Consider the following 21,941-nt stretch of genomic DNA (forward strand, 5'->3'; position numbering starts at 1 on the left):
AGCGTTCAGATGTCCACTAGACCCAATTCAGCAGATCAATTCGATTTACAGCAGATTCTATTGAAGCTCGAGAAGAGGGCAGCAGTCGGCTGTCGGGCACCGCGGCACGCAGCCAGTGCGAGCGGCGCGGTCCCAAGCCTCGGCCTCCCCTGGCTGAGCCCGGCCCGGCGCTGAGCGAAGCCGGCCCTGCCCGCCTGAGCCCGGCCCGGCTCTCGGGAACGGCCCGGCCCGCGTACGGCGGTGCCGCGGCGCCACCTGCGGGCCGTGAGGCGCAGCGCTCAGCCCTTACCTGCCCGGTCACCGGCACTGACGGCCCAGCTCCGCTCACACGCGGGCAGGTGAGGAAGCTGAAAGCACACAGTCCTTCACTGGACATGGACCTTCTTCCAAGGAGACCGAAGCAACGGCGTACAGGGACGCATATCCATGTTGGGGGTGGGGGGGGGCGGCCGTGCTACAGCCCCAGTCGCAGCCCTTGGCTGCAGGAAGGTAACAACCTTTTCACAACAATATTTATTTTCAATGTCTCGTTTTCATATTGAAACCCAATGTCAGTTCCCAGAAAAATACATTTCAGCGCACAACAAGCATTTGTGTAGTTCAGGCACAGGATCACCATGAAGCACGCAGAACAGTCCCCACAGCCGCCCTACCTGAGTGCCAGTGAGAGCATCTCTCAAAAGCAAGGGCTGGAGCATAGGAACACCTCTGGTAGCTTCAGAGGGGCCTCACACTACTCAGCAGGACCTTACTTTCCAGGCCTGCTTGCAGAACAAGGTGTTTTGAAGTAAAGATGAAACTCTTTTGTTTGCAATGGAACAGCTGCTTCGTTTTGAACACAGCGGTCTTCATTTTAGAACCATTTTATGAACATAGTTATTTGATTTAAAGGAAAAAAGAGGCATGCAGAAGTCTAAGTAATGCTGTTTCCATGTGGAAAACAAGGTTACTACCAAAGTGAAAATCCTTGCCTTCCTCCAGAGGAAAATACAGTAAAATTTAAAATATACTCTAAAAATTGTCATGAACAAAGAAGTCACAGTTTGTTCCTTTTCTTTTAGAAACACTTAAAAATAAAAATAGCATATTAATTTAGTAATTAACATGCTACATTTTGTAAGGAGACCAAAACAATACACTTTTCCTTGGTACTCAGATACAGGAGGTAAAATATGGGATAAAACGCAACAGAACTACAGGTGGCCTGCACCTGGCTGAATGGAAAATATTAGGTTTACCTGCTTTACTTCCTACAGTGGCTGTAATAAACAATGCTCAGCTGAATGAAATTAGCAAATGCATTTAAAAGGAACAGTCTCCCACAGCATGTCTGATAAAAAAAATTAATCCATGGAGTCATATATAAAAATGTAGTTTTAGCCTGAATAGTGAATAGTTTGTTGCAGGTTTACTGGAGTCATCCTGATTCTTTGAACGTTGCTGGAATTCAGTCTCCCTGAGAGAATGTGTGCATGCTCCCTGAGGATGAACTTTTAGTAACATACTTTTCCAGATTTTCATTTTTGCAAGTATCATCGGACTTCAGCAGATTCAGTATTTTAAGACAGAGCAATATTCTCTCATTTTGAATGGCCAATCTTGTGAATTCTGCAGTTCTGGAAAATTCTGGAGCTGGAGGCAGTGCTCGAAGGTGCTGTTCAATGAGCTGGGCTTGGTCCAGTGCTGTTATCAATAGTCGCTTCAGTTCTCTGTGATGTGGTAACGTTAGATGAGTCACTGATATGAGCTGTAAAAGGTGCTTACTCAGTTGTCTAACATGAGTCAACTTCTCTGCCCAAAAATTCACTTCTCCTTTATCAAACAGATAATCATCTTCTTCCTTAACAAAAAGAAAAACAACCGTGATTAGGAAATGACTTGTGGTTTCATAATAATGAGAAAATCATAAAAGATACAAAAAAGAATATATACAGAACCAGTTCTTTATATTAAAAAAAAGGTAGAGATTCACATGCATTTTTTAAAGGTTTTGGAACTACTTTGTCAAAGAAATTTTACCTTCAAAAATCAGGCAGTTATGGTACAAGTCTTGGGAAACAGTGGAAGTAAATAGTAGTCCTAATCCTTAACATGTGCTTGAAACAGTCTTATATTTCACAGAGACCTCTCTGTAACCAGTATGGTAATTTGCTATATCATGGTGCTTTTTGAGTGGATTAAATGAAAAAGGAAAATTGTATCAAGTCAGTGAAACTCAGAAAGGCATACCTAAACCATGGGCTTAAGGAACGATTCATAATACATTCGTGGGTCATATCAATTGTCAAGAAACTTCTCAAAGATGTAGCTGCTCTTGCTCCTTCCGGTTTACCTTCCAGCATTATTTTGATTTTTACAGTCTTTTCAAGACAAAAAGAGCACAGCGTATTATACGGTATTAGGCTTTGCAGGACCAGCATGGCAGAGTTTTTCCTTACAGAAATAATCTTTCTGAAGACAGTAACTGATGTAAGCAAGGCCATTTCATGTGCTGTGCAGAACCAATCATATGTGAGATGGCATAAAGTTACCAAATATTTAAATATTAAATGCCATCTCTGGAAAAGCCAGCAGTTGGGAGAGCACTTTTCTTGAACACCAGATGTGCCTGGCACCCACAGCAGCAGTTTAAATTCAAGGCAAGCCATCATCTGCAGTAAGATTGAATGTAATTACATTTCAGCCTCAAAATATTTCAGTCAACAATGACTTTTGAAGTAACTCTTCGTTTATTTCAATGCTTGTTTATTGATCTCTTTAGTTTTATGCTGATATTGCCAGGAAACAGGTATCAAACTCTATTTTTATTCTAAATATTATCCATATGCATTTTTTTTTTCAAATTGTAAATCAGTTAATACTGCAGTAGTGATCATCAGGCTTCATCAAATGAGATATTTCAATCCATTCCTACCACGCGACCGCGGAAATGCAGTGCTTCCAACACGGTATAGCAACTGGTTGTTAAAATTACCAGGGCTGAAGTCTCCGAATCTCTTTGCAGGTCGCTGTCTCCCAGCAGCCATTCCAGCAAGATCAGCACACCGGCATGGATCTCCCCCCACCGCTGCAGCAGCTCACACACTATGCCAAATGCTAAATCTAAGGCCATTGGAGCATTCACTATCCTAAGTGCAAACTCTGTTGAGAGAAAATATGTGTAAGAATACAGAGCAAGACCACAAACATTTTCAAATAAAATCAGCACAAAAATTATTTCTTAAAAACAGATGCTGAATTTACACAAACACATGTAGAATGATGAATTATACTGCAGTAAGTTAGATGAATGTTTACTTCTGTGCCACTTGGGGCCTTTCCTCAATTCCAAAATAATACATGAAGCAATTGAAAATTGCTGATGCTTAATTTTTTTCCCTCCCCATGTAGTGACATTTATTAATTTGGTTTTAAATATAAAATGTGTCTGTTACAAACGTCTCAAGAGACAGTCCTGATCCTATTACATGGTAACTATTTTTGCAAAACTACAGCTATGCCTTAGATCTGATTTGATGTTTTCACTGGAACTCAAACCCTATAACACATGATATGTTTTAAAGGGCTGGGATATAAAATGAATAATTATTTGGTGTGCAATCTCTTTATATATAAGATAGACATATACACACACATGTAAGAGAGATCAGGAACAAAGACGGGCTTAGAAAAGACGTTTGAGAAGGGAAAGGCAGACATTGTTTACAATATCATCACAGAGCTATATTTATACTGTTTCTGGCATCATGCCAGAACTGTACACAAAGCCATCATCCACAGTGTATTTCTTCCCTAAACTTCCTCACTGCTCTCTGTTGGGCAGATGCTGTTTTAACTGTGTGGGTCCTAAAGCTGCCCTCAATAACAGAGGATATAAAAATGCCAGAAGTCCCATTTGCAGGAGAACTCCCAACAAATGTGTTCACAGGTAGGAGTTTCACCACTCATTAACATTAATGCATTATTTCTTTTTTTTTTAAGGGGATGAGGGAAGAGGACTGGAAGAGGAAGAGCTAATAAACAAGTCACCGTAAAATCCCTATTACTGTAAAAAGGATTTGGGCAAAATTCATCCTTGTCCATAGTCACAAGCAAATGAAAAAATGTTCCCTGAATGGTCTGTCTTCTAAATAATGGTATCATAAGGGCATGCCATTCTTGAAGGATGTAATTTGCAAGCAAACAAGACAGCAGAGTCAGAACTATTTGGTAAAAATCCATATAGACATGGAAAGCAGACCTTACTTTTTGTGTCTGTCTGTACTTAAGCATTTCTCATGAAGCAAAACAACTACTGACATAAAAGAGGCACAGCAGTGCAGCTGAGATTTGTCCCTCACAACCCGCATTCAGAGCTGCAGCACAGACCTCTGTTCTGTAACCCTTCCTGAGGCCTCAGGTCAGCTGCAGGTTTTCGGGACTATGTTGGCACAGACAAGAAACTCACAGTAGAACACCAGGACTGGGCAAATACGCGTGCCAATGAATGCAGGAAACATCTAAGGGCAAAACAGACCGATGGAAAGATGGGTATGTGTTATTTGACAGACCAGGCAACATACCGAGGACATTGGGGAGGATGAATTAGTATTTGAGACCATGAGGACAAAGGACCATAATAAGCAAGGGAATGAAGGAGAAAGAACAGATGGTCCCTTCTTTATCCTGGAGTTAGATGAGGGTAAATGGAAATCTCCTTGAACAAGCAACAGGAAGGCAGGCAGTCAATCTCTTTGTGACACTAATAATGTTACATACACAGTTTGTCTCTGCTAGACAGTAAAATCAAATGTTCAAATCTGCTTGCTTCATGTCAGGAATTATCACTGTATCAGGATATCCCTGAGCCTTGTCCATGAGGGAGAGCTTGCAGTGGTGCAGTACAATATTTCTTACAGGTAATGGATTTTTTAGGTATTATTTTTGCTGATATTTCCTTCCAGGAATTTGTTTGGGGTTTTTTGTTTGTTTGTTTTGTTTTTAAAAAACCCTTGCTTTCTCTATTGCTGTGCCCCATTTGGTACCAGTCTGATAGTCTAAAGAATGGGCACAATGGTTGTCCTCTCTGTTTTGATTTGCTTAGGCTCAAGTAGAAAACAGTTTAATTCGAGTGCAATAGGGACATCAGAAATCCTGGTCATCCTCAGAGCTGGAAGAACAGAGATTAAAATGGAGTCTGGTGTTCTGAGCCTGAAACAAACATCTTGGTTATGAATGCTTACAAAATGCAACATTTTAAACACAGCTCTTTTGAGTTTTGATGATCCTTCAGAGTTTTATGGATGATTCCTGAATGCCTACAATTGTCAGTATTTATATAAGATCTCTTGCTTGTGTCACTTTATTTATATTTGAATATATCCCAGGGATGCTGGGAGCTAACAGCCAAACATGATATTTCCCACTGCTGAGCTTGCCATTTCTTTGGAGGACCGACTATAGATACAACTGCTATTTTCTGGGGCCTTCTCTTCCTTTTTAAGGTTTAGACTCCTTAAGTATAAATACAGTGATACCCTCTTTGTGAAACAGGAGAATGCTGGACTACTGAGAAATGCACCACGAAATAGACTTGGGCCTCTAATTCTGTTATTACGTGAACGTGCTAAAAACTACCAAGAGGTAGCAAAACAAGTAATGCTGAGGTCCTGCTTAGACTGAACTTGCTTGCTAGCAGTTTTTCGACAGCATGACACAGAAGAAAAGGCAGTTTTGTGGTCACATAGTATGGCAATCTTGTAGAGAATCCTACAAGTTGCAACAGAGGAAATGGTAAGTCTTTTTTGTTGTTGTTGTTGTTGTTGTTGCTGTTGTTGGTTTCTTTCTTCAAAGAAGAAAAGATTAAAAAAATACAGGAAAAACATGTAAAGGCAGCATATCACACAGGAAAAACGTCAAGACTGAACACAATACTGCCTAAAAGATGTCAACCACCCTTCTGTGAACTGCAGACACGATTTAACTGATCAACCAAACTCACGTGTCAGTTCTGACACTGAGACCAGAAAAAACCAAAGCAATGGAATTTTGATAATGCTAAAACTTAGGGTTCAAAAATGTGGGTAAGAGCCTGCGTACCTTGGCTTTGTGCTACAGAAGCCAGCAGAGCAGCGTCCTGGTATTTCAGGTGTTGACACAACCGCAACAACAGATCCAAGTCTGGCAGATGAAGAATTTTCACGTGCACCTGCCCATCCCATACCACTACTAGAGTGTCAGGAATGGCTCCAGAGTTTCTGAACTGCTTTCTCAGCTGCTATTACTTACAGAATATACTGACAAACCAGTTCACTCAAATTTGATGCTAGAATAGTTCAAGATCAGGTTTGTGGACTACCAATGCCACAAAGACAACAAAAGAGATATAGCATATCTTGGAGTGCTGAAGTAATACAACTGAATAACAGCAAGCAAATTTAGGTATACGTGTACCCAGAATTTAAGAGGTAAAAAATGCTTTCACAGGGGAAAATGTTCTATTGCTTTGATGACCCCCAGCTTTAAAAGTAACAGCCGTGGATGCTGTAATCAAATACAGAATCTTTAAAGATACCCAAAAAGGTGTGTCTCTTCTAAAAATAAATGTATGTTTCTTCACTGATGTTTTAACTGCTTACAAGAACTGCTCCTCACATCCTCATTTGCCTGCAAAAGCAGGGCTGATTTTCAAGAAACCACGTATTACACGCGATGCTGTGTTCATGACTCATGGTATGACTTCAGAGAGTGGTCTGAGCAAAATGGAAGTTCACCAGGGGCAAAAAGGGCAGGTGGCTCTCCGTTCACCTCAGGCCATGGGCCCCTGATGCTTACCTGGTAGCCAGCTCAGGCACTCTGCTGATCACCGGGTAAATTAAAGCTCAGAAGAGCCGAATAGGCGTTTGGCACGCAACTTGGCGTGTGGGTTCTCCTGCTTGGCTGGCAGGCTGAGCTGGTTGCCCTGTAGTCAGAATGGTATAGCTGGGGGCTGGGGGAGGGAAGATCACAGGACAGCACAGGGAAGGAAAGAAGCCAAAGGGAGAGCGAGACCTCCCCGTTCAGCAAGCTGTTAGCCCAGGTCAGCTCTCATCCCAAACTTCCCCATCAGAGCCTTGCAAACACAATGCTAACAGAGATTATTTAAATGAATGAGTATTAATAGAATTTCATAATGTAACTAACTATTTAAAGTAACTGAATAAACAAAAATTTCAAATGACAGATTTACAGAAGCAGCCACAGCTGATTATTGACACAGGAACTAAACCATCAGAAATCGAACCCGGAGATGTCACTATTGCCAAACACTGAAAATACAGTAGAGCTCCTTCCACAACAGTTCTACAGACTATCAAAACTGTGTTAAAAATATAATTCTTTAAAATTCTGAAATATGCATATGATCCAATGTGCAAAAACATCCCGAGCAAGATAAGCATCTTACTTTATAGGCAACTACAGGGGCTGAAATACGAAAAATTCTCCATGACTTAAAACAAGTAGTTACAAGCAGAAGAATTAATACTACTCATTGAAATGAAAAATAAAGATAAGAATCAGGTACTACATGCTTGTTTAATTCTGAGGAATATTTTCATAAAGGGAAAAGGGTTAAGTACTGCAGTGTTTTAGTCTTTGTGAATCCACCCACTTAAAAATTAGACCTCCCACATACACATTCATGTACTCCAAAAGCTTTGATCATGCCAGATGTAAATATTTCTTCTAGTAGCCTATTACGTGTCCTGCAACTATACAATTGTTCTCTGTTAAAGCCTCAGTGATATTACGGGGAACTGAAAAGATGTATTAAGAGCACATACACAGATTTTAAGGACAACCACGATAAAGTATAGGCAAAATAGAAAAGCAGAACATATTCCTGGCCTAACAAAGCATTTGTAATCGGTTTTGTACTGGGAATTGTTAACTAAAGTTCATTCTAGTTTGAAGAGTAATGCAATTTTTGTAAAGGCATACTGTGTTCAGAACAAACATAAAGAGAAGTAAAACTGCAAGGCAGCTTAGTGTAACAGCCCTGAGGGAAAGCCTCAGTGTACCAACAGCAAGGATGTTTTCAAGGAAAACATATAGGGTAAGTTCTTCCACTGAAACTACAGAAAGCATTTTAAGCAGACTAAAAATATGTTTTACTTTCTTGCACAAAGTGCTGCCTACCTAGCTATAAATATTAATACATCACAATCAATATGGTACCTCATAACACCCTGGTAAAATGAGGTAGTATTTTTGCCTCAAAAGGCAAGCATGGACATTTAAAGCAACAAAGACAACTCTTGACAAAACTGGGGATTTATCTCATGTTTTCTGATACATCACCATAACAAGATCCTGAGTATCAGGCAAGACATGAGGTTCCCATCCATATGACGGCAGATTCAGCATCACAGTCACTAATATCTGTAATATTAGATTTGCAAATGGAAAATTTCACCTAATCACTAATCACTTTTTTGTTGTATTAAAGATTTTCTTCTTTTTGGTGTTCAGTAATAATCAAGTCTACCCTTATTCTCAACATGTCAAATATAAGAGGTCTGAGTGAGGCAGTGCCACAGATAAATTTTTTACTTAAAAGACTGTGCTTATGTATGCCTAGGCTTCACAAAATTAAAAAAAAAAATAAATAAAATCCCATTTGTCCAACCCAAGAGTTAAAATAACGTAGAAACTGCATTTCTTATGTTGAAATAACCTGCTTATATGTTCTACCATGAGATACACAGGAACAGTGCAACTCCACTGCAAGTAAACCCATAGGTGTTTTGCCACCAGAATAACAACAGGGCAGAAGAAAATCAGCAGCAGTACATAGAAAGCAAAGGGGTGTTCATACCCATTCAGTCTCCATAAATAATGTTAGAGTGCTGTCACCTTTCTGGGCACTAAGATTACAAGAGGAAAACTGAGAAGTAAAACAAAACCAAACCAACCAAACAAAAACAAAAAAAAAAAAAAGGAAAGAGGAATGGTGACTGTTGTATCTGGATAGTTGGCAGATGGTTCTTGCAATTGCACTGTGTCAATCCAAGTTACAAACATCAAACTTTCCCCTTTTTAAAATGACCATTTATGTAAAATCTAATATAAGCAGATTCCTTTTCATGGTGTTTCATAAAATCAAAGGCGATTAGATCATTTCTATCCTCTTGAGAAATATCATTCCCTAGATGACGTACAACTACTTCATATGTTTTCCATTTCCCTGCCTGAGTCTGTTTTATAGCCATGCTTTTTCAGGATGACTTTAAAAAGAGGCCCTTCCTGACATCACCCAACACGATGTCAAAACACAACACCATTACAAAACAAACTAATCAAAACTAATTTCTTAATAGTTGCAGTCTCTGAGTAGAATGGCAGTGATGCTGTTCTCAGCTTTGACTTTGATTATAAACAGATCTGAGTTAATAACATGTCTGATTATGATGGAAACTTACAGCTCAGGACTAAGCAGAAAATTAAAGTTCCTTCTTGAGCAAAAAAGCACACACATATCATCTTTTCAAGCCCTTTTTTGGAATGTGAACTGAACAATATTTTTCAACTCAGAAACTACATTTTTTTCCTTTTTTAAATATATATATATATATATGAATACATCAGCTTTTCCCATGTGAGCCATGCCTTCTGTACACAGAGTTTTATTACAAAACAACCACAGCTCACAGATCTGTCAGAGGAAATGAGCATTTGGACTTTACCACTTACATTACTGCTTTTGCAGAACCTCCCCCCCAAAGCCATGTTCCAATTTAAACAGCAATACACCCTGCCTAAAGCCACTCATGCTTTTCCTTTTGAAAAGGTAAAAATACTATTCAGCTAATTGTTTAAAACACTGCCAATGAGAACGTAAGTTTTTTAACTCAAATTATGTATTTATTAAAAAAAAGAAAGATAAATGTAGTTTCAAAACCAGTATCAGTAAAACTAATACTCTTGTTGTTGGCATGTTTCAACTATACAGAGCTCTTTGCTTAGCTCTGATGAAGGTTACCGAATGTGAATGAGATGTATATTACAGCTGTGCTGTAGGAACACAGGGGACACATCTACCTCTGCATCATAGCTGGAATTTCAGAATAACATCTGGGAAATGATGGTAAAAGGTTTGTTATTTAAAGGATAAAGGAATAAGGAAAGGGTGGGCAATCAATACAGAAAACTGCAGAAAATTCTTCTCCCTTCAATACCTGTAAACCAGTATCATTTGGGCAGAAAACTCAAAAAAGCCCCACCAAGCTATTTTAAAAGCAGTAACAGAAAGGCACACTTTCCTTTATTGCTATGCAGTCATAGCCATGACCATCACAGCTTGCATAAGAAGCCTATCAAGATCTGTAAGCTGCTGTCCTGTTTACTCACTTGCAATTAAAACGCTGATAAGAAAAACACATTTAATAGATTATTCACATGAACACTCCATTTAACATTTACCATTTCCAGACTGCAGCACTGAGCACATACAATAATTTTCCATGTATTCTTTCTTAATTTTTCAAGCGTGACCTTTACATAACAGTGCCACTGAGTAATTAATAGAGCTAAATGAAGCACTGTCAGTAAATAATCAGTAGCCAGTCTTTGATGGATGAGCTGATTCTAATTCAGTCCATTCACTTTCAACTTTAATTAGTGGCATTGTATTCTAGAAAGCAAACAGTTCTTTCATCCATGTGATGATCTAACCTTGTCTAAGTGGGCTGAGAACAACTTGTAAGGTGTTGACATAGATTTGGGAATACAAAGTAAAAAATCACAGTGCTTACACATTTTTATATAATGTAATTCTTCAAAACGAAGTAATATAAAGTCCCCCCTGCAAAAGTCACTGATTTTAACAACTACCATACACACCAATAAATCTTGCTAAGACAGTTATGAGTCTCAATGCAAAAGTTCTCTCTCCTTTTTCTTTAATTAAATCAATTGATCCGAATTAATAAGTGTATGTTGGTGGAATTTTTGCAAGACACAAATACAGGCATAAAAATGCTATGTATTTCTACACAAGTACTGAAACAACACCTTTCTGGTGCTATAACCTTTGTTCTAGATGCATGCCCGACTCAGCTGATGACAACTGCTAAGCAAATTCTTCACTTCTGAATTATTAGAATTTAGAGTAGCTTTAGATTACTGAAAGATCTTCTCATTTTCAAGGCCATCTGGGTTACAACATGCTTTGATCTTGTTCTACATTTTCTCCTGAATGATAGTTTATTTCTCATCCTTCTTCCAGCAGTTCTCTCTAAAAGGTGGGATGAGGCAGAGCTGCAGATTCCTGCAAACTGTGGCTGTTGGGAACACCTGAGTAGAGACTTGCTAACTTACTACAAAACATCTGATTCAAGTGTATGTGTGACTTACTGAATTAAGGTATTTTTGAGCAGAACAGGAAAAAAGCAGCTTGGGAACCTCAGTCTTCGTATCTGTTCTGATACCTTAAAGTGAAGTTGTATGGGGAGAAACTGTTTTTAAGATGGTTTATCTTTATTTTTCATCTTTGTTTCATACTACTTATTAAAAAAGGGTGACATTCAAAATGAAGTGGCTACAAAACTGTTCTTATGGAAAGTGCCATAAATATTTTGTATAACAATTTATGCCAAAATGTTCATGATACAGTCTCACCTTCTTTACTAGCCAATTTTCTAAACCCATTTCCTCACCATGTAAGAGAATACTCTTAAAGAGCAAAACCCCACAGAACTTGCTCACCATATGAACAAACATTAATAAAAACAACCCCAACCACCTTACAAGCTTCCAATACAGTTAAGATTGTCCATCTTATTCAGATGTTTTCTAAGGGTTGAAATTTGTGTGTAAAGGACAGCTCACATTATTTTTATCTTTTTCTTGACATATATGTACACAGATACACAATGCTATGAAAATATAATTAAGTTTGAAAACACATGGTAATCTGAGAAGCAACCAGGACCACAAAACATTAAAAATACGAGGAATTAGTACAAATGACCAAGACGTTCTTCCATTTTTTCTGTCAAGACCAAAACGCCTTCCAATGCCTGCTGCAAGTTGATTTTGATGCAGTGTAGTATGATCTGTTGTACACAGTTTTCTCACATTACAGCAAAAGAAGTCAGCCTGACTCTTGAAATATGGTCTTACAGACAAGCAGATGCTGCCAGGGATCTCCTATTCAACAGTTCAGTGATTACAGATCACCCAAAGGACAGTGATCTAAGGAGAACTTTAGGGCAGTTTTCCTGCAAGTGTCTAACAGGTAAACAGCCACAAGTCTCAATCTGGAATGGAAAATATCTCTGAAAATTTTTTCAAGAACATTTTCTCTCCATGAGAGAACCATTTGCTCTTTTCACTGGGAAGATGATGCACCAATGATTTCACTTGAGAGTGATTGGTTTCTGGCCCTTCTTTCAGAAATACTCAGAAATGAGATGACACATACATATTCCTCACTCCATTACTGAAAGTTTTGATCAAAATAAAGGTTTGGTGATTCTAATCATTCTAGTGTGGCTGAGGCATTTCTAGAATCAGGCATTGGAATGGGCTACCCAGGGAGGTTGTGGATTCTCTGTCCCTGGAGGTATTTAAGAAGAGACTGCATGTGGCACTTAGTGCCATAGTCTAGTAACTTTGGTGGTAGTGGATCAAGGGTTGGACTTGATAATCTCAGAGGTCCTTTCCAGCCCATCTGATTCTATGATTCAATGTTTTTTCACAATACGATATTCACATTAAAGAGATCCCAAGGAGTTGTTCACCCCTTTTTCCTTCACACAGCTCTTGCCACCTATGTGACTTTTGGATTTTGCACCTGTAGTGACCCAGGATACTTCCATTAACATGGGCAGGTCCCCACCAATTTGGAAATCACATGACTTACTTATATCTCTCTTACCAAAGTACCTGAGGCTCTGGCATTTCCATACAGCTACAGTCTAAATGCATACCAGCTGGTTTAAGATTTGCTAGGAAGCTTCTAGCTGTCATCAGGGCATCCTCTAGCAGGCTCCAAGGGAGCTGGATGGTATGCATCCATCCCAGACATCTGTGGGGTGACTACCTGCAACTTCATCTGCATCTTCAGCAGACACACCACAACTGTGGAGGCCTCGGCACTCAGGTGAATCCACTCAGATGGATCAGTAAATTGTAACATGGTTTGTATGAATTACTTTGAGACCTTCTTCCAAGTAAATTTACAGAAGGAGCAGGAGCTGCTTAGTCTTGCACAAAATGTAAATATATATACACAGACTCTTTGACTGATAAATAGTATTCAATCAGTAACCAGAGTTCTTCAACAGAAAGTCTAACATAGACACCAATATACTTGTCTAATACAGATTTTACATTTGTCTTTTTCATTTCCTTCAAGTCCTTTGAGGAACTGGTTTGTGCCTCTTCAACTGAGAAGGAACTAAGTGCTCTGAATGCTCTCCCCAGTGTGCTGAATATAAGTGCTCTTTGCACAAGACACCACAAAAATTAAAACATTTGTGTCTCACATAGTAATGCAGATATGAACTATGCAACACCAGGGATTTCCCCACTATAGGGAAGAAAACTCTACTTCTCTTTTCTACGCATTTAATAAATGGCTTTGACCTTTCTTATTCAAAATATTCCAAAATATTCTAAATAGGCAGAGAAGACAGAATGGCTAAGTAACCTGTGACTCTCAGTCATTCAACGTGATATGGAATGCTTCATAAATCACTTGCACTTATAATGATGTGCACAGAAAGAAGGAATGGCACTATCTATTCTGCAGGCAGAGTAGACAGTCATGAAGATTAAAAAATCTGGACTGGTTTTATGTCTGAGACCTGTTTCACTGAGAAGTCAGCACCCTATAATGCTTTAATATTCAAAATGCATTTCCCTCTGGCTTTAGCTGTGTGTGCTCTGAACTCCAGCAAATCATGCCTGCAAGGTATCCAGCTAAGTACTCAGCAAAGTAGTGACCTCCTTTCCAAATGCTGCTTGGAATGACTTGCTTACCTGCACAAAACAACTCTCTGGGAGAGGCAGGGACAGAATGCAAATTACGAGAACAAAACTGAATAGCTCTGGCATGTCCCTTCTTGTGATCCTGATCTTACTACTTTATCACATTCAACTTGCAGCTGAGGTAATAGTACTGCTGGAGATGATAGTTTCCTATACTGTATGTTCCTGATTCATCACCAGAGCTAATTTGCACTCTCTACTGAATTATGAAAGAACTTCTGTAAAAAAACCCAAGCACTGATAGTGTAATTTATCCTTGCTTCTTCACACATGCACCACTACCAGGTTGAATTCAAGTTGGATTTTCTAACATGTGGACACTTGACCTTGCAGTCTTCCGAATACTCTTGTTGTGGGGAAAGACAGGAGAAAGCAGATGACAACATATATGTGTAATCTGCCAAGTTCAAAAAAAAAGAAGAAAAAAATCTATACCTTACCCAAATAATGTGACATTTTATTGACTCTCATGCATCAGAAAAGCAGTGAAGCCACAAGGCTGACCACTTGAAACTAATGAAACAATAAGAAATGGTAGCACCTCTGGAGGTGGGAGGAATATGCATAGCACTGTTCCAGTGTCTTCTACCTAGCCCCAGTCACCAGACTCCATGGTATCTCAATACAGTTCTCATTATTTTGACAAGCTAAGCCCTGAGTCTGACACTTGGCCTCACAACTACCTCCAGTCACAGTATCCCAAAATGCAGGGAAGTGTTCCCCTTTATCTTCATCCATTCTGCTTCTTTCCTACACTCTTTCTCTTCTGAACCCTTCAAAAGCCTCCCTCTTGTTATGTGTTTCACCAAAGAACTTTTTCCTCCTTTCTCCTCCAGCGTGCCCACCTCTCACAATGACAAGAGCGAGTCTCCTCCCCATACCACACTGAGCAGCACCTCCCGGTCCCTTACTCTCATCAGTTCAGCTTGACTCCTTCAGCAGTCAACCAAATTTTTCTGATCTACTCTTTCCCCCTTCTCTAACCATCCTAACCGCTTTTCAGAAGTGATGACTCATCTCCTCCCCATTTTGCTGACCACTCAGAAGTATTACAAAAAGCACTAGAGTTTTTATTTAAAGTATCTGAACACAGTCTGGACCAGAGCTACCTTGTAAAGCAGTGTTCCCAGCACAGAGCATCCTCAGTAGCCTTGTTTGGAATGCAGGTAAACGTGTCAGGAGTAGAGAAATTTAAGCGGCTTAGTGAACACAAAAATCTTCGGAGGTCTTAGCTTTTAGGCTCCTTTGAATCTCTATTGTGTATATATCTACCTATACTGAAAAGTATAGCATTTCATAATCCTATTTCTCAGCCAAATTTGTACATATTTTACCAAAAATATCCTGCATAACCAAAGCATACCTGTGTAACAGTTTCAAAAGAAAAGGCCTTCAATTTTTTTCACAGCCTTCACAAATATAGCATTGTCTTCTAATTTCTTATGTTGAATCATGTGTATGGTAACAAAAATCAAATAATAAAAGTTTACAAAAATACAGTATAGAGAAAACTCAGTACCAACTAGTAAGGATTAACATGAGTGGCTGAAAACCAGGATTTTAAAATGAGAAGCGTTAGGCAACCCTAACAACAGCCCATCAACCCTCCATTTAAAAATATTCAGTTCACACAATTTAATTTACAAAGCAAATTACCAAGAGAATGAGACAGAAAAGCAGAAGGCAGTAAGTTTACAGAGGTCAATTCAAGATCTGTTGAAAAGGTGCAAGAACGACAGAGGATGAAGCGTGAGGGAAGGTAGAGAGGAAGGGAGCACTCAGTGCACAGAAAAGAATAACTCTGGTATATTTTATATCATCAGACTGGGAATCTGAAAGAATAAACAACATCAAAGGGATTTTTTCCCCATTTTTAAACAAAATAAGGAAATCAGGAGGCATATTTCTGTGTATGTGTTTTCTACCACAACTTCTGGTCCAGCTGCACAATTTCAGTCCAGTCTGACAAAAAGGATAAGGGAATCTGAAATATTAAGTCTTGTTTCTATGAAACTAGCCAGCTGGGTAAAGAAAAGAGATCCTACTGCTGTCATGCCTAGTGAAAGGCCAAAACTTCAGTCATCAGACATGAGAAAATCCACTTATCTGTGAAACAAATCCATGGAAAAAAACCACAACACCAAACCCCAAGCTTCCTTCACTTCACAGCTCAAGGAACTTTTGTTCCTTTTTTTTTCTTTTAATTAAATAATGTCATTTGAAGTTATAGTCCACATTGTGACAGGACTGTAACATATGTCTTATTAATATAAAGACTCCTGTCTTTAACATCTTATTTTTCCATCTGCATGTTTCAAACAAGTCTCCTTCAGGAAAGGCCATATTCTGCTTCACCTTGCCATGGACAGCACTAGTTAAGCCTTCATCACTAACTGTGAGATTCAAGTAAAATCCTCTAATTTGGAGAATTTACCTTTATTCTGTGACAGCCTCCTGCAGCAGCACGCCGATGACCACAGTAAAATTCAAAATACTTTGCAAAATAAGGCAACTGACAAGCAAGGGCTGCCTTTATTGTCTCTACTACTTCTATGAATGTGAAACAAAACCACTGTTTCTTCTACAGATCAGAATATAAAAGAATTCAGTTTGTATATGTAAGTACTACTTCACCCTGAGATCCCTTTATCCCCAGGTTCTCCTCACACCCCACTGTATTTGCACTCCAAGGTCTGTGCTGACCTTGCACTAGGGGAGAATGAAGTCACTGGGTCCAAAGTATCAAATCACCTGTATTTTGGTATATAACCTGAAAGACTATTTCCTACCTGAGTATGATTTTGACTAATTAAACTCATCTACCCAACAAACATTGCTTTCACAGAATCACTGTGGTTGGAGGAGACCTCTGGAGATCACCTAATCCAACCCCCAAGGAAGTTGCTTTAGGAGATGGAAATCAATATTGAGAACATCTTTTCTGAAAGGCCCTTCACTAACAGAGTTTATTAGATCCTAATACTACCAGGCTGCAGAGAACATGGCATATACCTATTTTTCTGATGTTTCTGAGAGGTGGTAGTGATGGAATATGGTACGTTAGTATAATATATTGCAATATGGTGATTTACTGGAATAATTTGCGTTTGGGGAATTTGAATTAAAGAAGAAAGATATTCTGGAAATTCAATTCTTAGTTGTGCTTCTTAATGCCTGTACATTAGACAGTGAGCTTTCAGTAAGTATGAGCAAATTACCAAAAAAAAAAAACCAAAACCAACAAACAAACAAATTAAAATAAAAAATTAAAAAAAAATCTATCTTCTGCTGTTTATAGCAAAAATAGGTTAAGTTGTGCACCTAAATGTAACAATCTACAGTCCTAAAGGTCTAGTATTACAATATACAGATTCTGGAATTAGGAAAGGTTGGTTTTGTTTGGGTATGAGCTTGTAAGTACAGCAAGGAGAAGTCAAAAAGTGTAACCGTGGTCTTCAACACCAACATGCAATCAGCCTGTGTGTGTCTGCCCATGCGGGAAAGTAACAGGGTAATTAACACAGTACACGAAAAAAATGAATGGGTTTTATTAGTCCTGGTAACAAGATATTGTAAGTTTAAGCTTCACTGTGATCAAGCCAAGTGTATAAGTTAATCAAGACCTTCACTAAAGTATTTCTGTTAACACTTTCATCTTACCAGTGGGAATTATTTATAAAACGGTTTTCCACTGCCAGCATGACAAGGTGATCATTAACACAGCACAGACCATGTGAAGGAACAAAATTAAAAACATGCAAAAGTGGCATTACACTGGTACTGTAAGCAGCTGCCATAAATAATTCTGCTCCTCAAGGTGATTTCAACAGTCTTGTTCTAAATCTAATAAATCAAAAGCCCTTTATAAAAACTCTAATTCTAAAAATTTAAATTTCTAGGCTTCCCAATGATGTTTAACTTCACCTTCTCATGCATGAGAAATCAATTTGTTCAACCAAGCCAGTTCTGAGTTCCCCTGGTAAGAGCTCATTTGGAACTGATTATAGGAAAAAAAGAGACGCTGAGTTTTACACATCTTAGGTTTTGAAGTAAGAGCCCATTGTGTCCCATAACTGCTTCCCACCCCCGCCATCAACACACTAGGAATTAAAGAGAGCAAATCAGTGGGAAGGCTGTGGCACAGGGAATCAGTAAAACAACAAAACCTACATCCATTCTAGGGTGCTGCTTTGACTCTGGCACAGGTAGGTACTATCTTGGTCATTAAAAATTCTGAGTGCTGACTTACATGAAAACAAGGTGGTGGTTTAGGTTAGTTTGCAAAGATATTTATGTTCTCTACCTCACACCCACCCACGCATACACAAATTAAATTCTTTGTGCAAAAATCTGCTTGCAGAAATGTATCATCATCTCCTCATTCTTGGTGAAATACCTCAAGGTGCAAAATAACATTACAAATAAGTATTGGTATCCTACATGCTTCCATAAGTAAGATATTTACCAAAAGTAAATTTGTTATTTCCCATAGCACTATACATGCATTTCTTAGCAGACATTTTTGTATTCTTTCTAGGAATAATATAAATGTTTAAATTAACATTTCCTATATTTAGCTCATCTATGAACAGTTTACAAACTAGATGTCTACAGTACTGAGACAGACTTTTAAAGTTTTCCACATTTTGGACTATGAGGTAACAGAGGGTATGGAAATAATTTATTGAAAACTTGTAAACTTTAGCAAGTTCTCCAGCCTGTCACATGATTTGTGCACGCATTCCATCTCAGCCTTTATAAAGAATGCCATGTGTGTATGGACATGCCTACCCAGGGCTCTCCCAAGTCTTTCCCTTCAGAACTTCCAGCATACAGTACTCAACTGCTCTGTACATGAAGTTAATATTCGGGATACCAAAAACATCAGAGATGCTGGTCCGTATCCATTCGAATTTCTGCATCTTTAGTAATCCTAGGAGGAGGGGGACGGTTGCAGACTATAGGCAACTAAAGCCTTTTTGTGCACAGTCCTAGTTAAAATTGCATCTATTTGTTCCAGCTTTCACCTGGGCCAGGTAACAAATGATCAAAAAGTTACCACCAAATATCCCGAATTTTAACTATGTCTAACCCCTGGGTGGATGCTCTGAGAAAGTGAGCTCCATATAAAATCAAATTATTTTAATTTGTATGCAACTCCCTTTAATTCCTCCAATGTTCTTCTTTCCCTTATTCCCTTTTCCCAATTCTCAATCATGAAACAACTCTTCTTGAAGTAACAGGATTTCTTTTCTTTTGTTGCTTGGCTATTTTTCAATACAATCTAGATTAAAAAAATTTTTTTATAATAACTGTCCCTTACACCAAACTGCTCAGATATATCAAACTTGGTATAACAAGAGCTGAATATAGTAGCAAAATGTCACACAGACTACAGGCCAGGTCCTGCAACCTTCATATATGACAGAACCTCTATTATGTCTCTAAAGCTGTTAAAATAATATTTCACAAGTCTGAATACAATTTAAAAGCCGAACATTCTTCTTAATTCTTAGCCTGCCCACAGTTAGCAATGCAGAATCCCAGCTACAAAAAACAAACAAGAAATGAAACCAACAGAAATCTACTACAACTCTTCACGATCTAGCTGTAAAACTTAGTCAACATAGAGTGGATAATACAATTTTTTCCCCCCAGCCTTCCCTGACATTCTTTTACACTCCTGTGAAACAAAGTACTTTTGTTTCAAAGCATTGGCTCTTCTGCACTTCAGCTTGATTAGAGAAAGCACAAAATAGCTCTATTCAGAAGAATATGATCAGTCCTTCAGTTTTTGTTTACTCCTGCTGACTGCATAATTTACTGTCCTGGTTTGCAAAACTATTCTTTTCAATTAATGTAACTAAGAGTGCTGCTTACTTTTTCTATAATTAATCAGGAGTACAAAGCAATGCAATAAAAGAAACAAACAGATTTTTTTTTTAACACTAACATACCATAGTTATCTCTCAGAAATAAAGTGAAATGCTTTAAAAGCAAAAGATGATCAATAGTGGTGCTATTTTGCTTATAGCAAAAGGGCACACACTTTTTAAGCTAACAGGAACAACACTTTAACAGCATATATCAAAAAATCTGGTTTCATAAGCTTAGGAAGTTTCATAAAAAAGTTTCAGGAGGGTGTGAATTCACTTTGGCTTCAACTCAGTGCTTCTTCGTTATTATTTTACTCGCACACAAAGACTTCAAGTTTAGGAGGTAAGCTGTAGACAGCCTTTCCCTACAATGGCATCAGAAAGAAAAAAAAAAGGCAGTCAATATACTCAGTGATGGGTCCCTGAGCCCAAAGGTAATTACCAAAGAGTTTTCTGAACAAAAATACTTAAGCCATATTTTCAGCCAACTGAAGATGTCCTCTGTACCTAAGGACAACAGTTAAACACTATTGAAGAGTCACCATTAAACAATGAAACAATCATACTACAAATGCAATTTTGAAGACCTAATAACTTCCCAATCAGATCTTCCAAAACTTTTCATAACAATAGGAGGTATTTTCAGGATATAAAACTAGAACGCCAGGTATAACAGAAATATTAATACAAAGACACAAAATATACCTATTAGCATAAAAATATGATACAACTAGGCTGGATGTCAAATCTGCTCCTGAAACAGCCCTAAATTTATTCTAGCAGAAAGACCAGATGAATTCGTTTACACTCCTAGACCTCAATTCTTTCATCCTTGCGACTGACCCGTAATTGTTACCTTCTTAGAACTATTACCACAGATGTAAAAAACCCCAAATTACAGCTTCTAGCCACAGTAAGTATTTCATAATCTCTACCACGTGTCATTTTGCTTTCTGGAACAAACTTCTTAAATATAAGGTCATCATAGTCATCAGGTAGTCACCAAATAGCACAGGTATTTACCACTTATTTAGTTTGCCAGGATTTAAATGGTCATCATTACACATTTATCTCCCTGCATAAATTCTACTCCATGTGTGGGCATAAGGAAGTATTGACCATTAAAAGCATAGAAGGGGAAAAAAGATGCAGCCAGAGGCAGGGTCCCTGAAGCAGAAGGCTCAACATTCAACATTTTTAGAACTCTGTCCTTTTTCTGTGTGAACCCTACTCTACTTACAATCCTATAATTACAGATAGCTTAAGTATGTTATCAGGGATGTTACCTTCCACGGTTTACACTACTTTTCAGTAACATCTAGTGCTCTTCATCGTGCAGAGTGTTCTAGTAATTCTCAGCAGATCACCCGCTGCCTCCCTCGCCTGGGCTCGCTTCAGAGGATTCCCAGAATACACACACAGCTGTTTGACCTTCCCCCTGTCCTCAACATGCCTTATCTAATGTAACTGAAGAGATGTCATCACCTTACAGTGTCTCTGAAAACAAAGTCCTACACTATGTTTGAATATAATACCACAAACTGCTGCCGCTACTTTACACCTCTCCACTGAGGCCTCAGGTATTGCTTATAACACAGACTATCACACAGATCGCACGCGTAAGTCTTTGAAAGTAAACAACTTCTAGAAAATCACCTCATTCTGCAACAGGAGCAGATCTGCTCTGCTGTGATTTTTTGTTGCTTTTGACTGTATCACGACTTTTCCGTACTCTGTTTTGCTTCTGCCTGGATGGATCTTGTCTATGTCTATTCTGCTTTCCACTGCTTAAAGGCCATTTGGATAAATGCCACCTCCCATTTAAATCCTAACATTCAGCTCAAAAGAATCCTCTTTCAGAGCAGGCTTAGAAATCCAGTTCTGTTTAGTGAGCTGTACATCTAGTTACCAGAATGCAGTTATCAAGAGTACTCACAAAGCAGAAGAAATCCTTGAGCTGATTCCAGAAAAAAATTTCATTAACCTTCCTTCCACTTGTCCCCGATACAAGGAACATAAACATATTTTGGTTAATATGATTAGCAGCTTTCC

General features: G+C 38.6%; 1 protein-coding gene across 1 annotated transcript in view; it reads right to left on the reverse strand.

The window, feature by feature from the left end:
- Nucleotides 1–498: 498 nt before the first annotated feature.
- THADA (THADA armadillo repeat containing) overlaps nucleotides 499–21,941 on the reverse strand; it is a 160,545-nt gene continuing 139,102 nt past the window's right edge. The window contains 2 exon segments of the mRNA XM_050315607.1: nucleotides 499–1,840; nucleotides 2,975–3,141. Of these exon segments, the coding sequence (XP_050171564.1) occupies nucleotides 1,448–1,840; nucleotides 2,975–3,141 (560 nt within the window). The 3' untranslated portion in view covers nucleotides 499–1,447.

Source organism: Myiozetetes cayanensis, unplaced genomic scaffold, assembly GCF_022539395.1.
Source record: "Myiozetetes cayanensis isolate MyiCay16 unplaced genomic scaffold, myiCay2020 scf2-11, whole genome shotgun sequence".
In the NCBI taxonomy this organism is placed as follows: domain Eukaryota; kingdom Metazoa; phylum Chordata; class Aves; order Passeriformes; family Tyrannidae; genus Myiozetetes; species Myiozetetes cayanensis.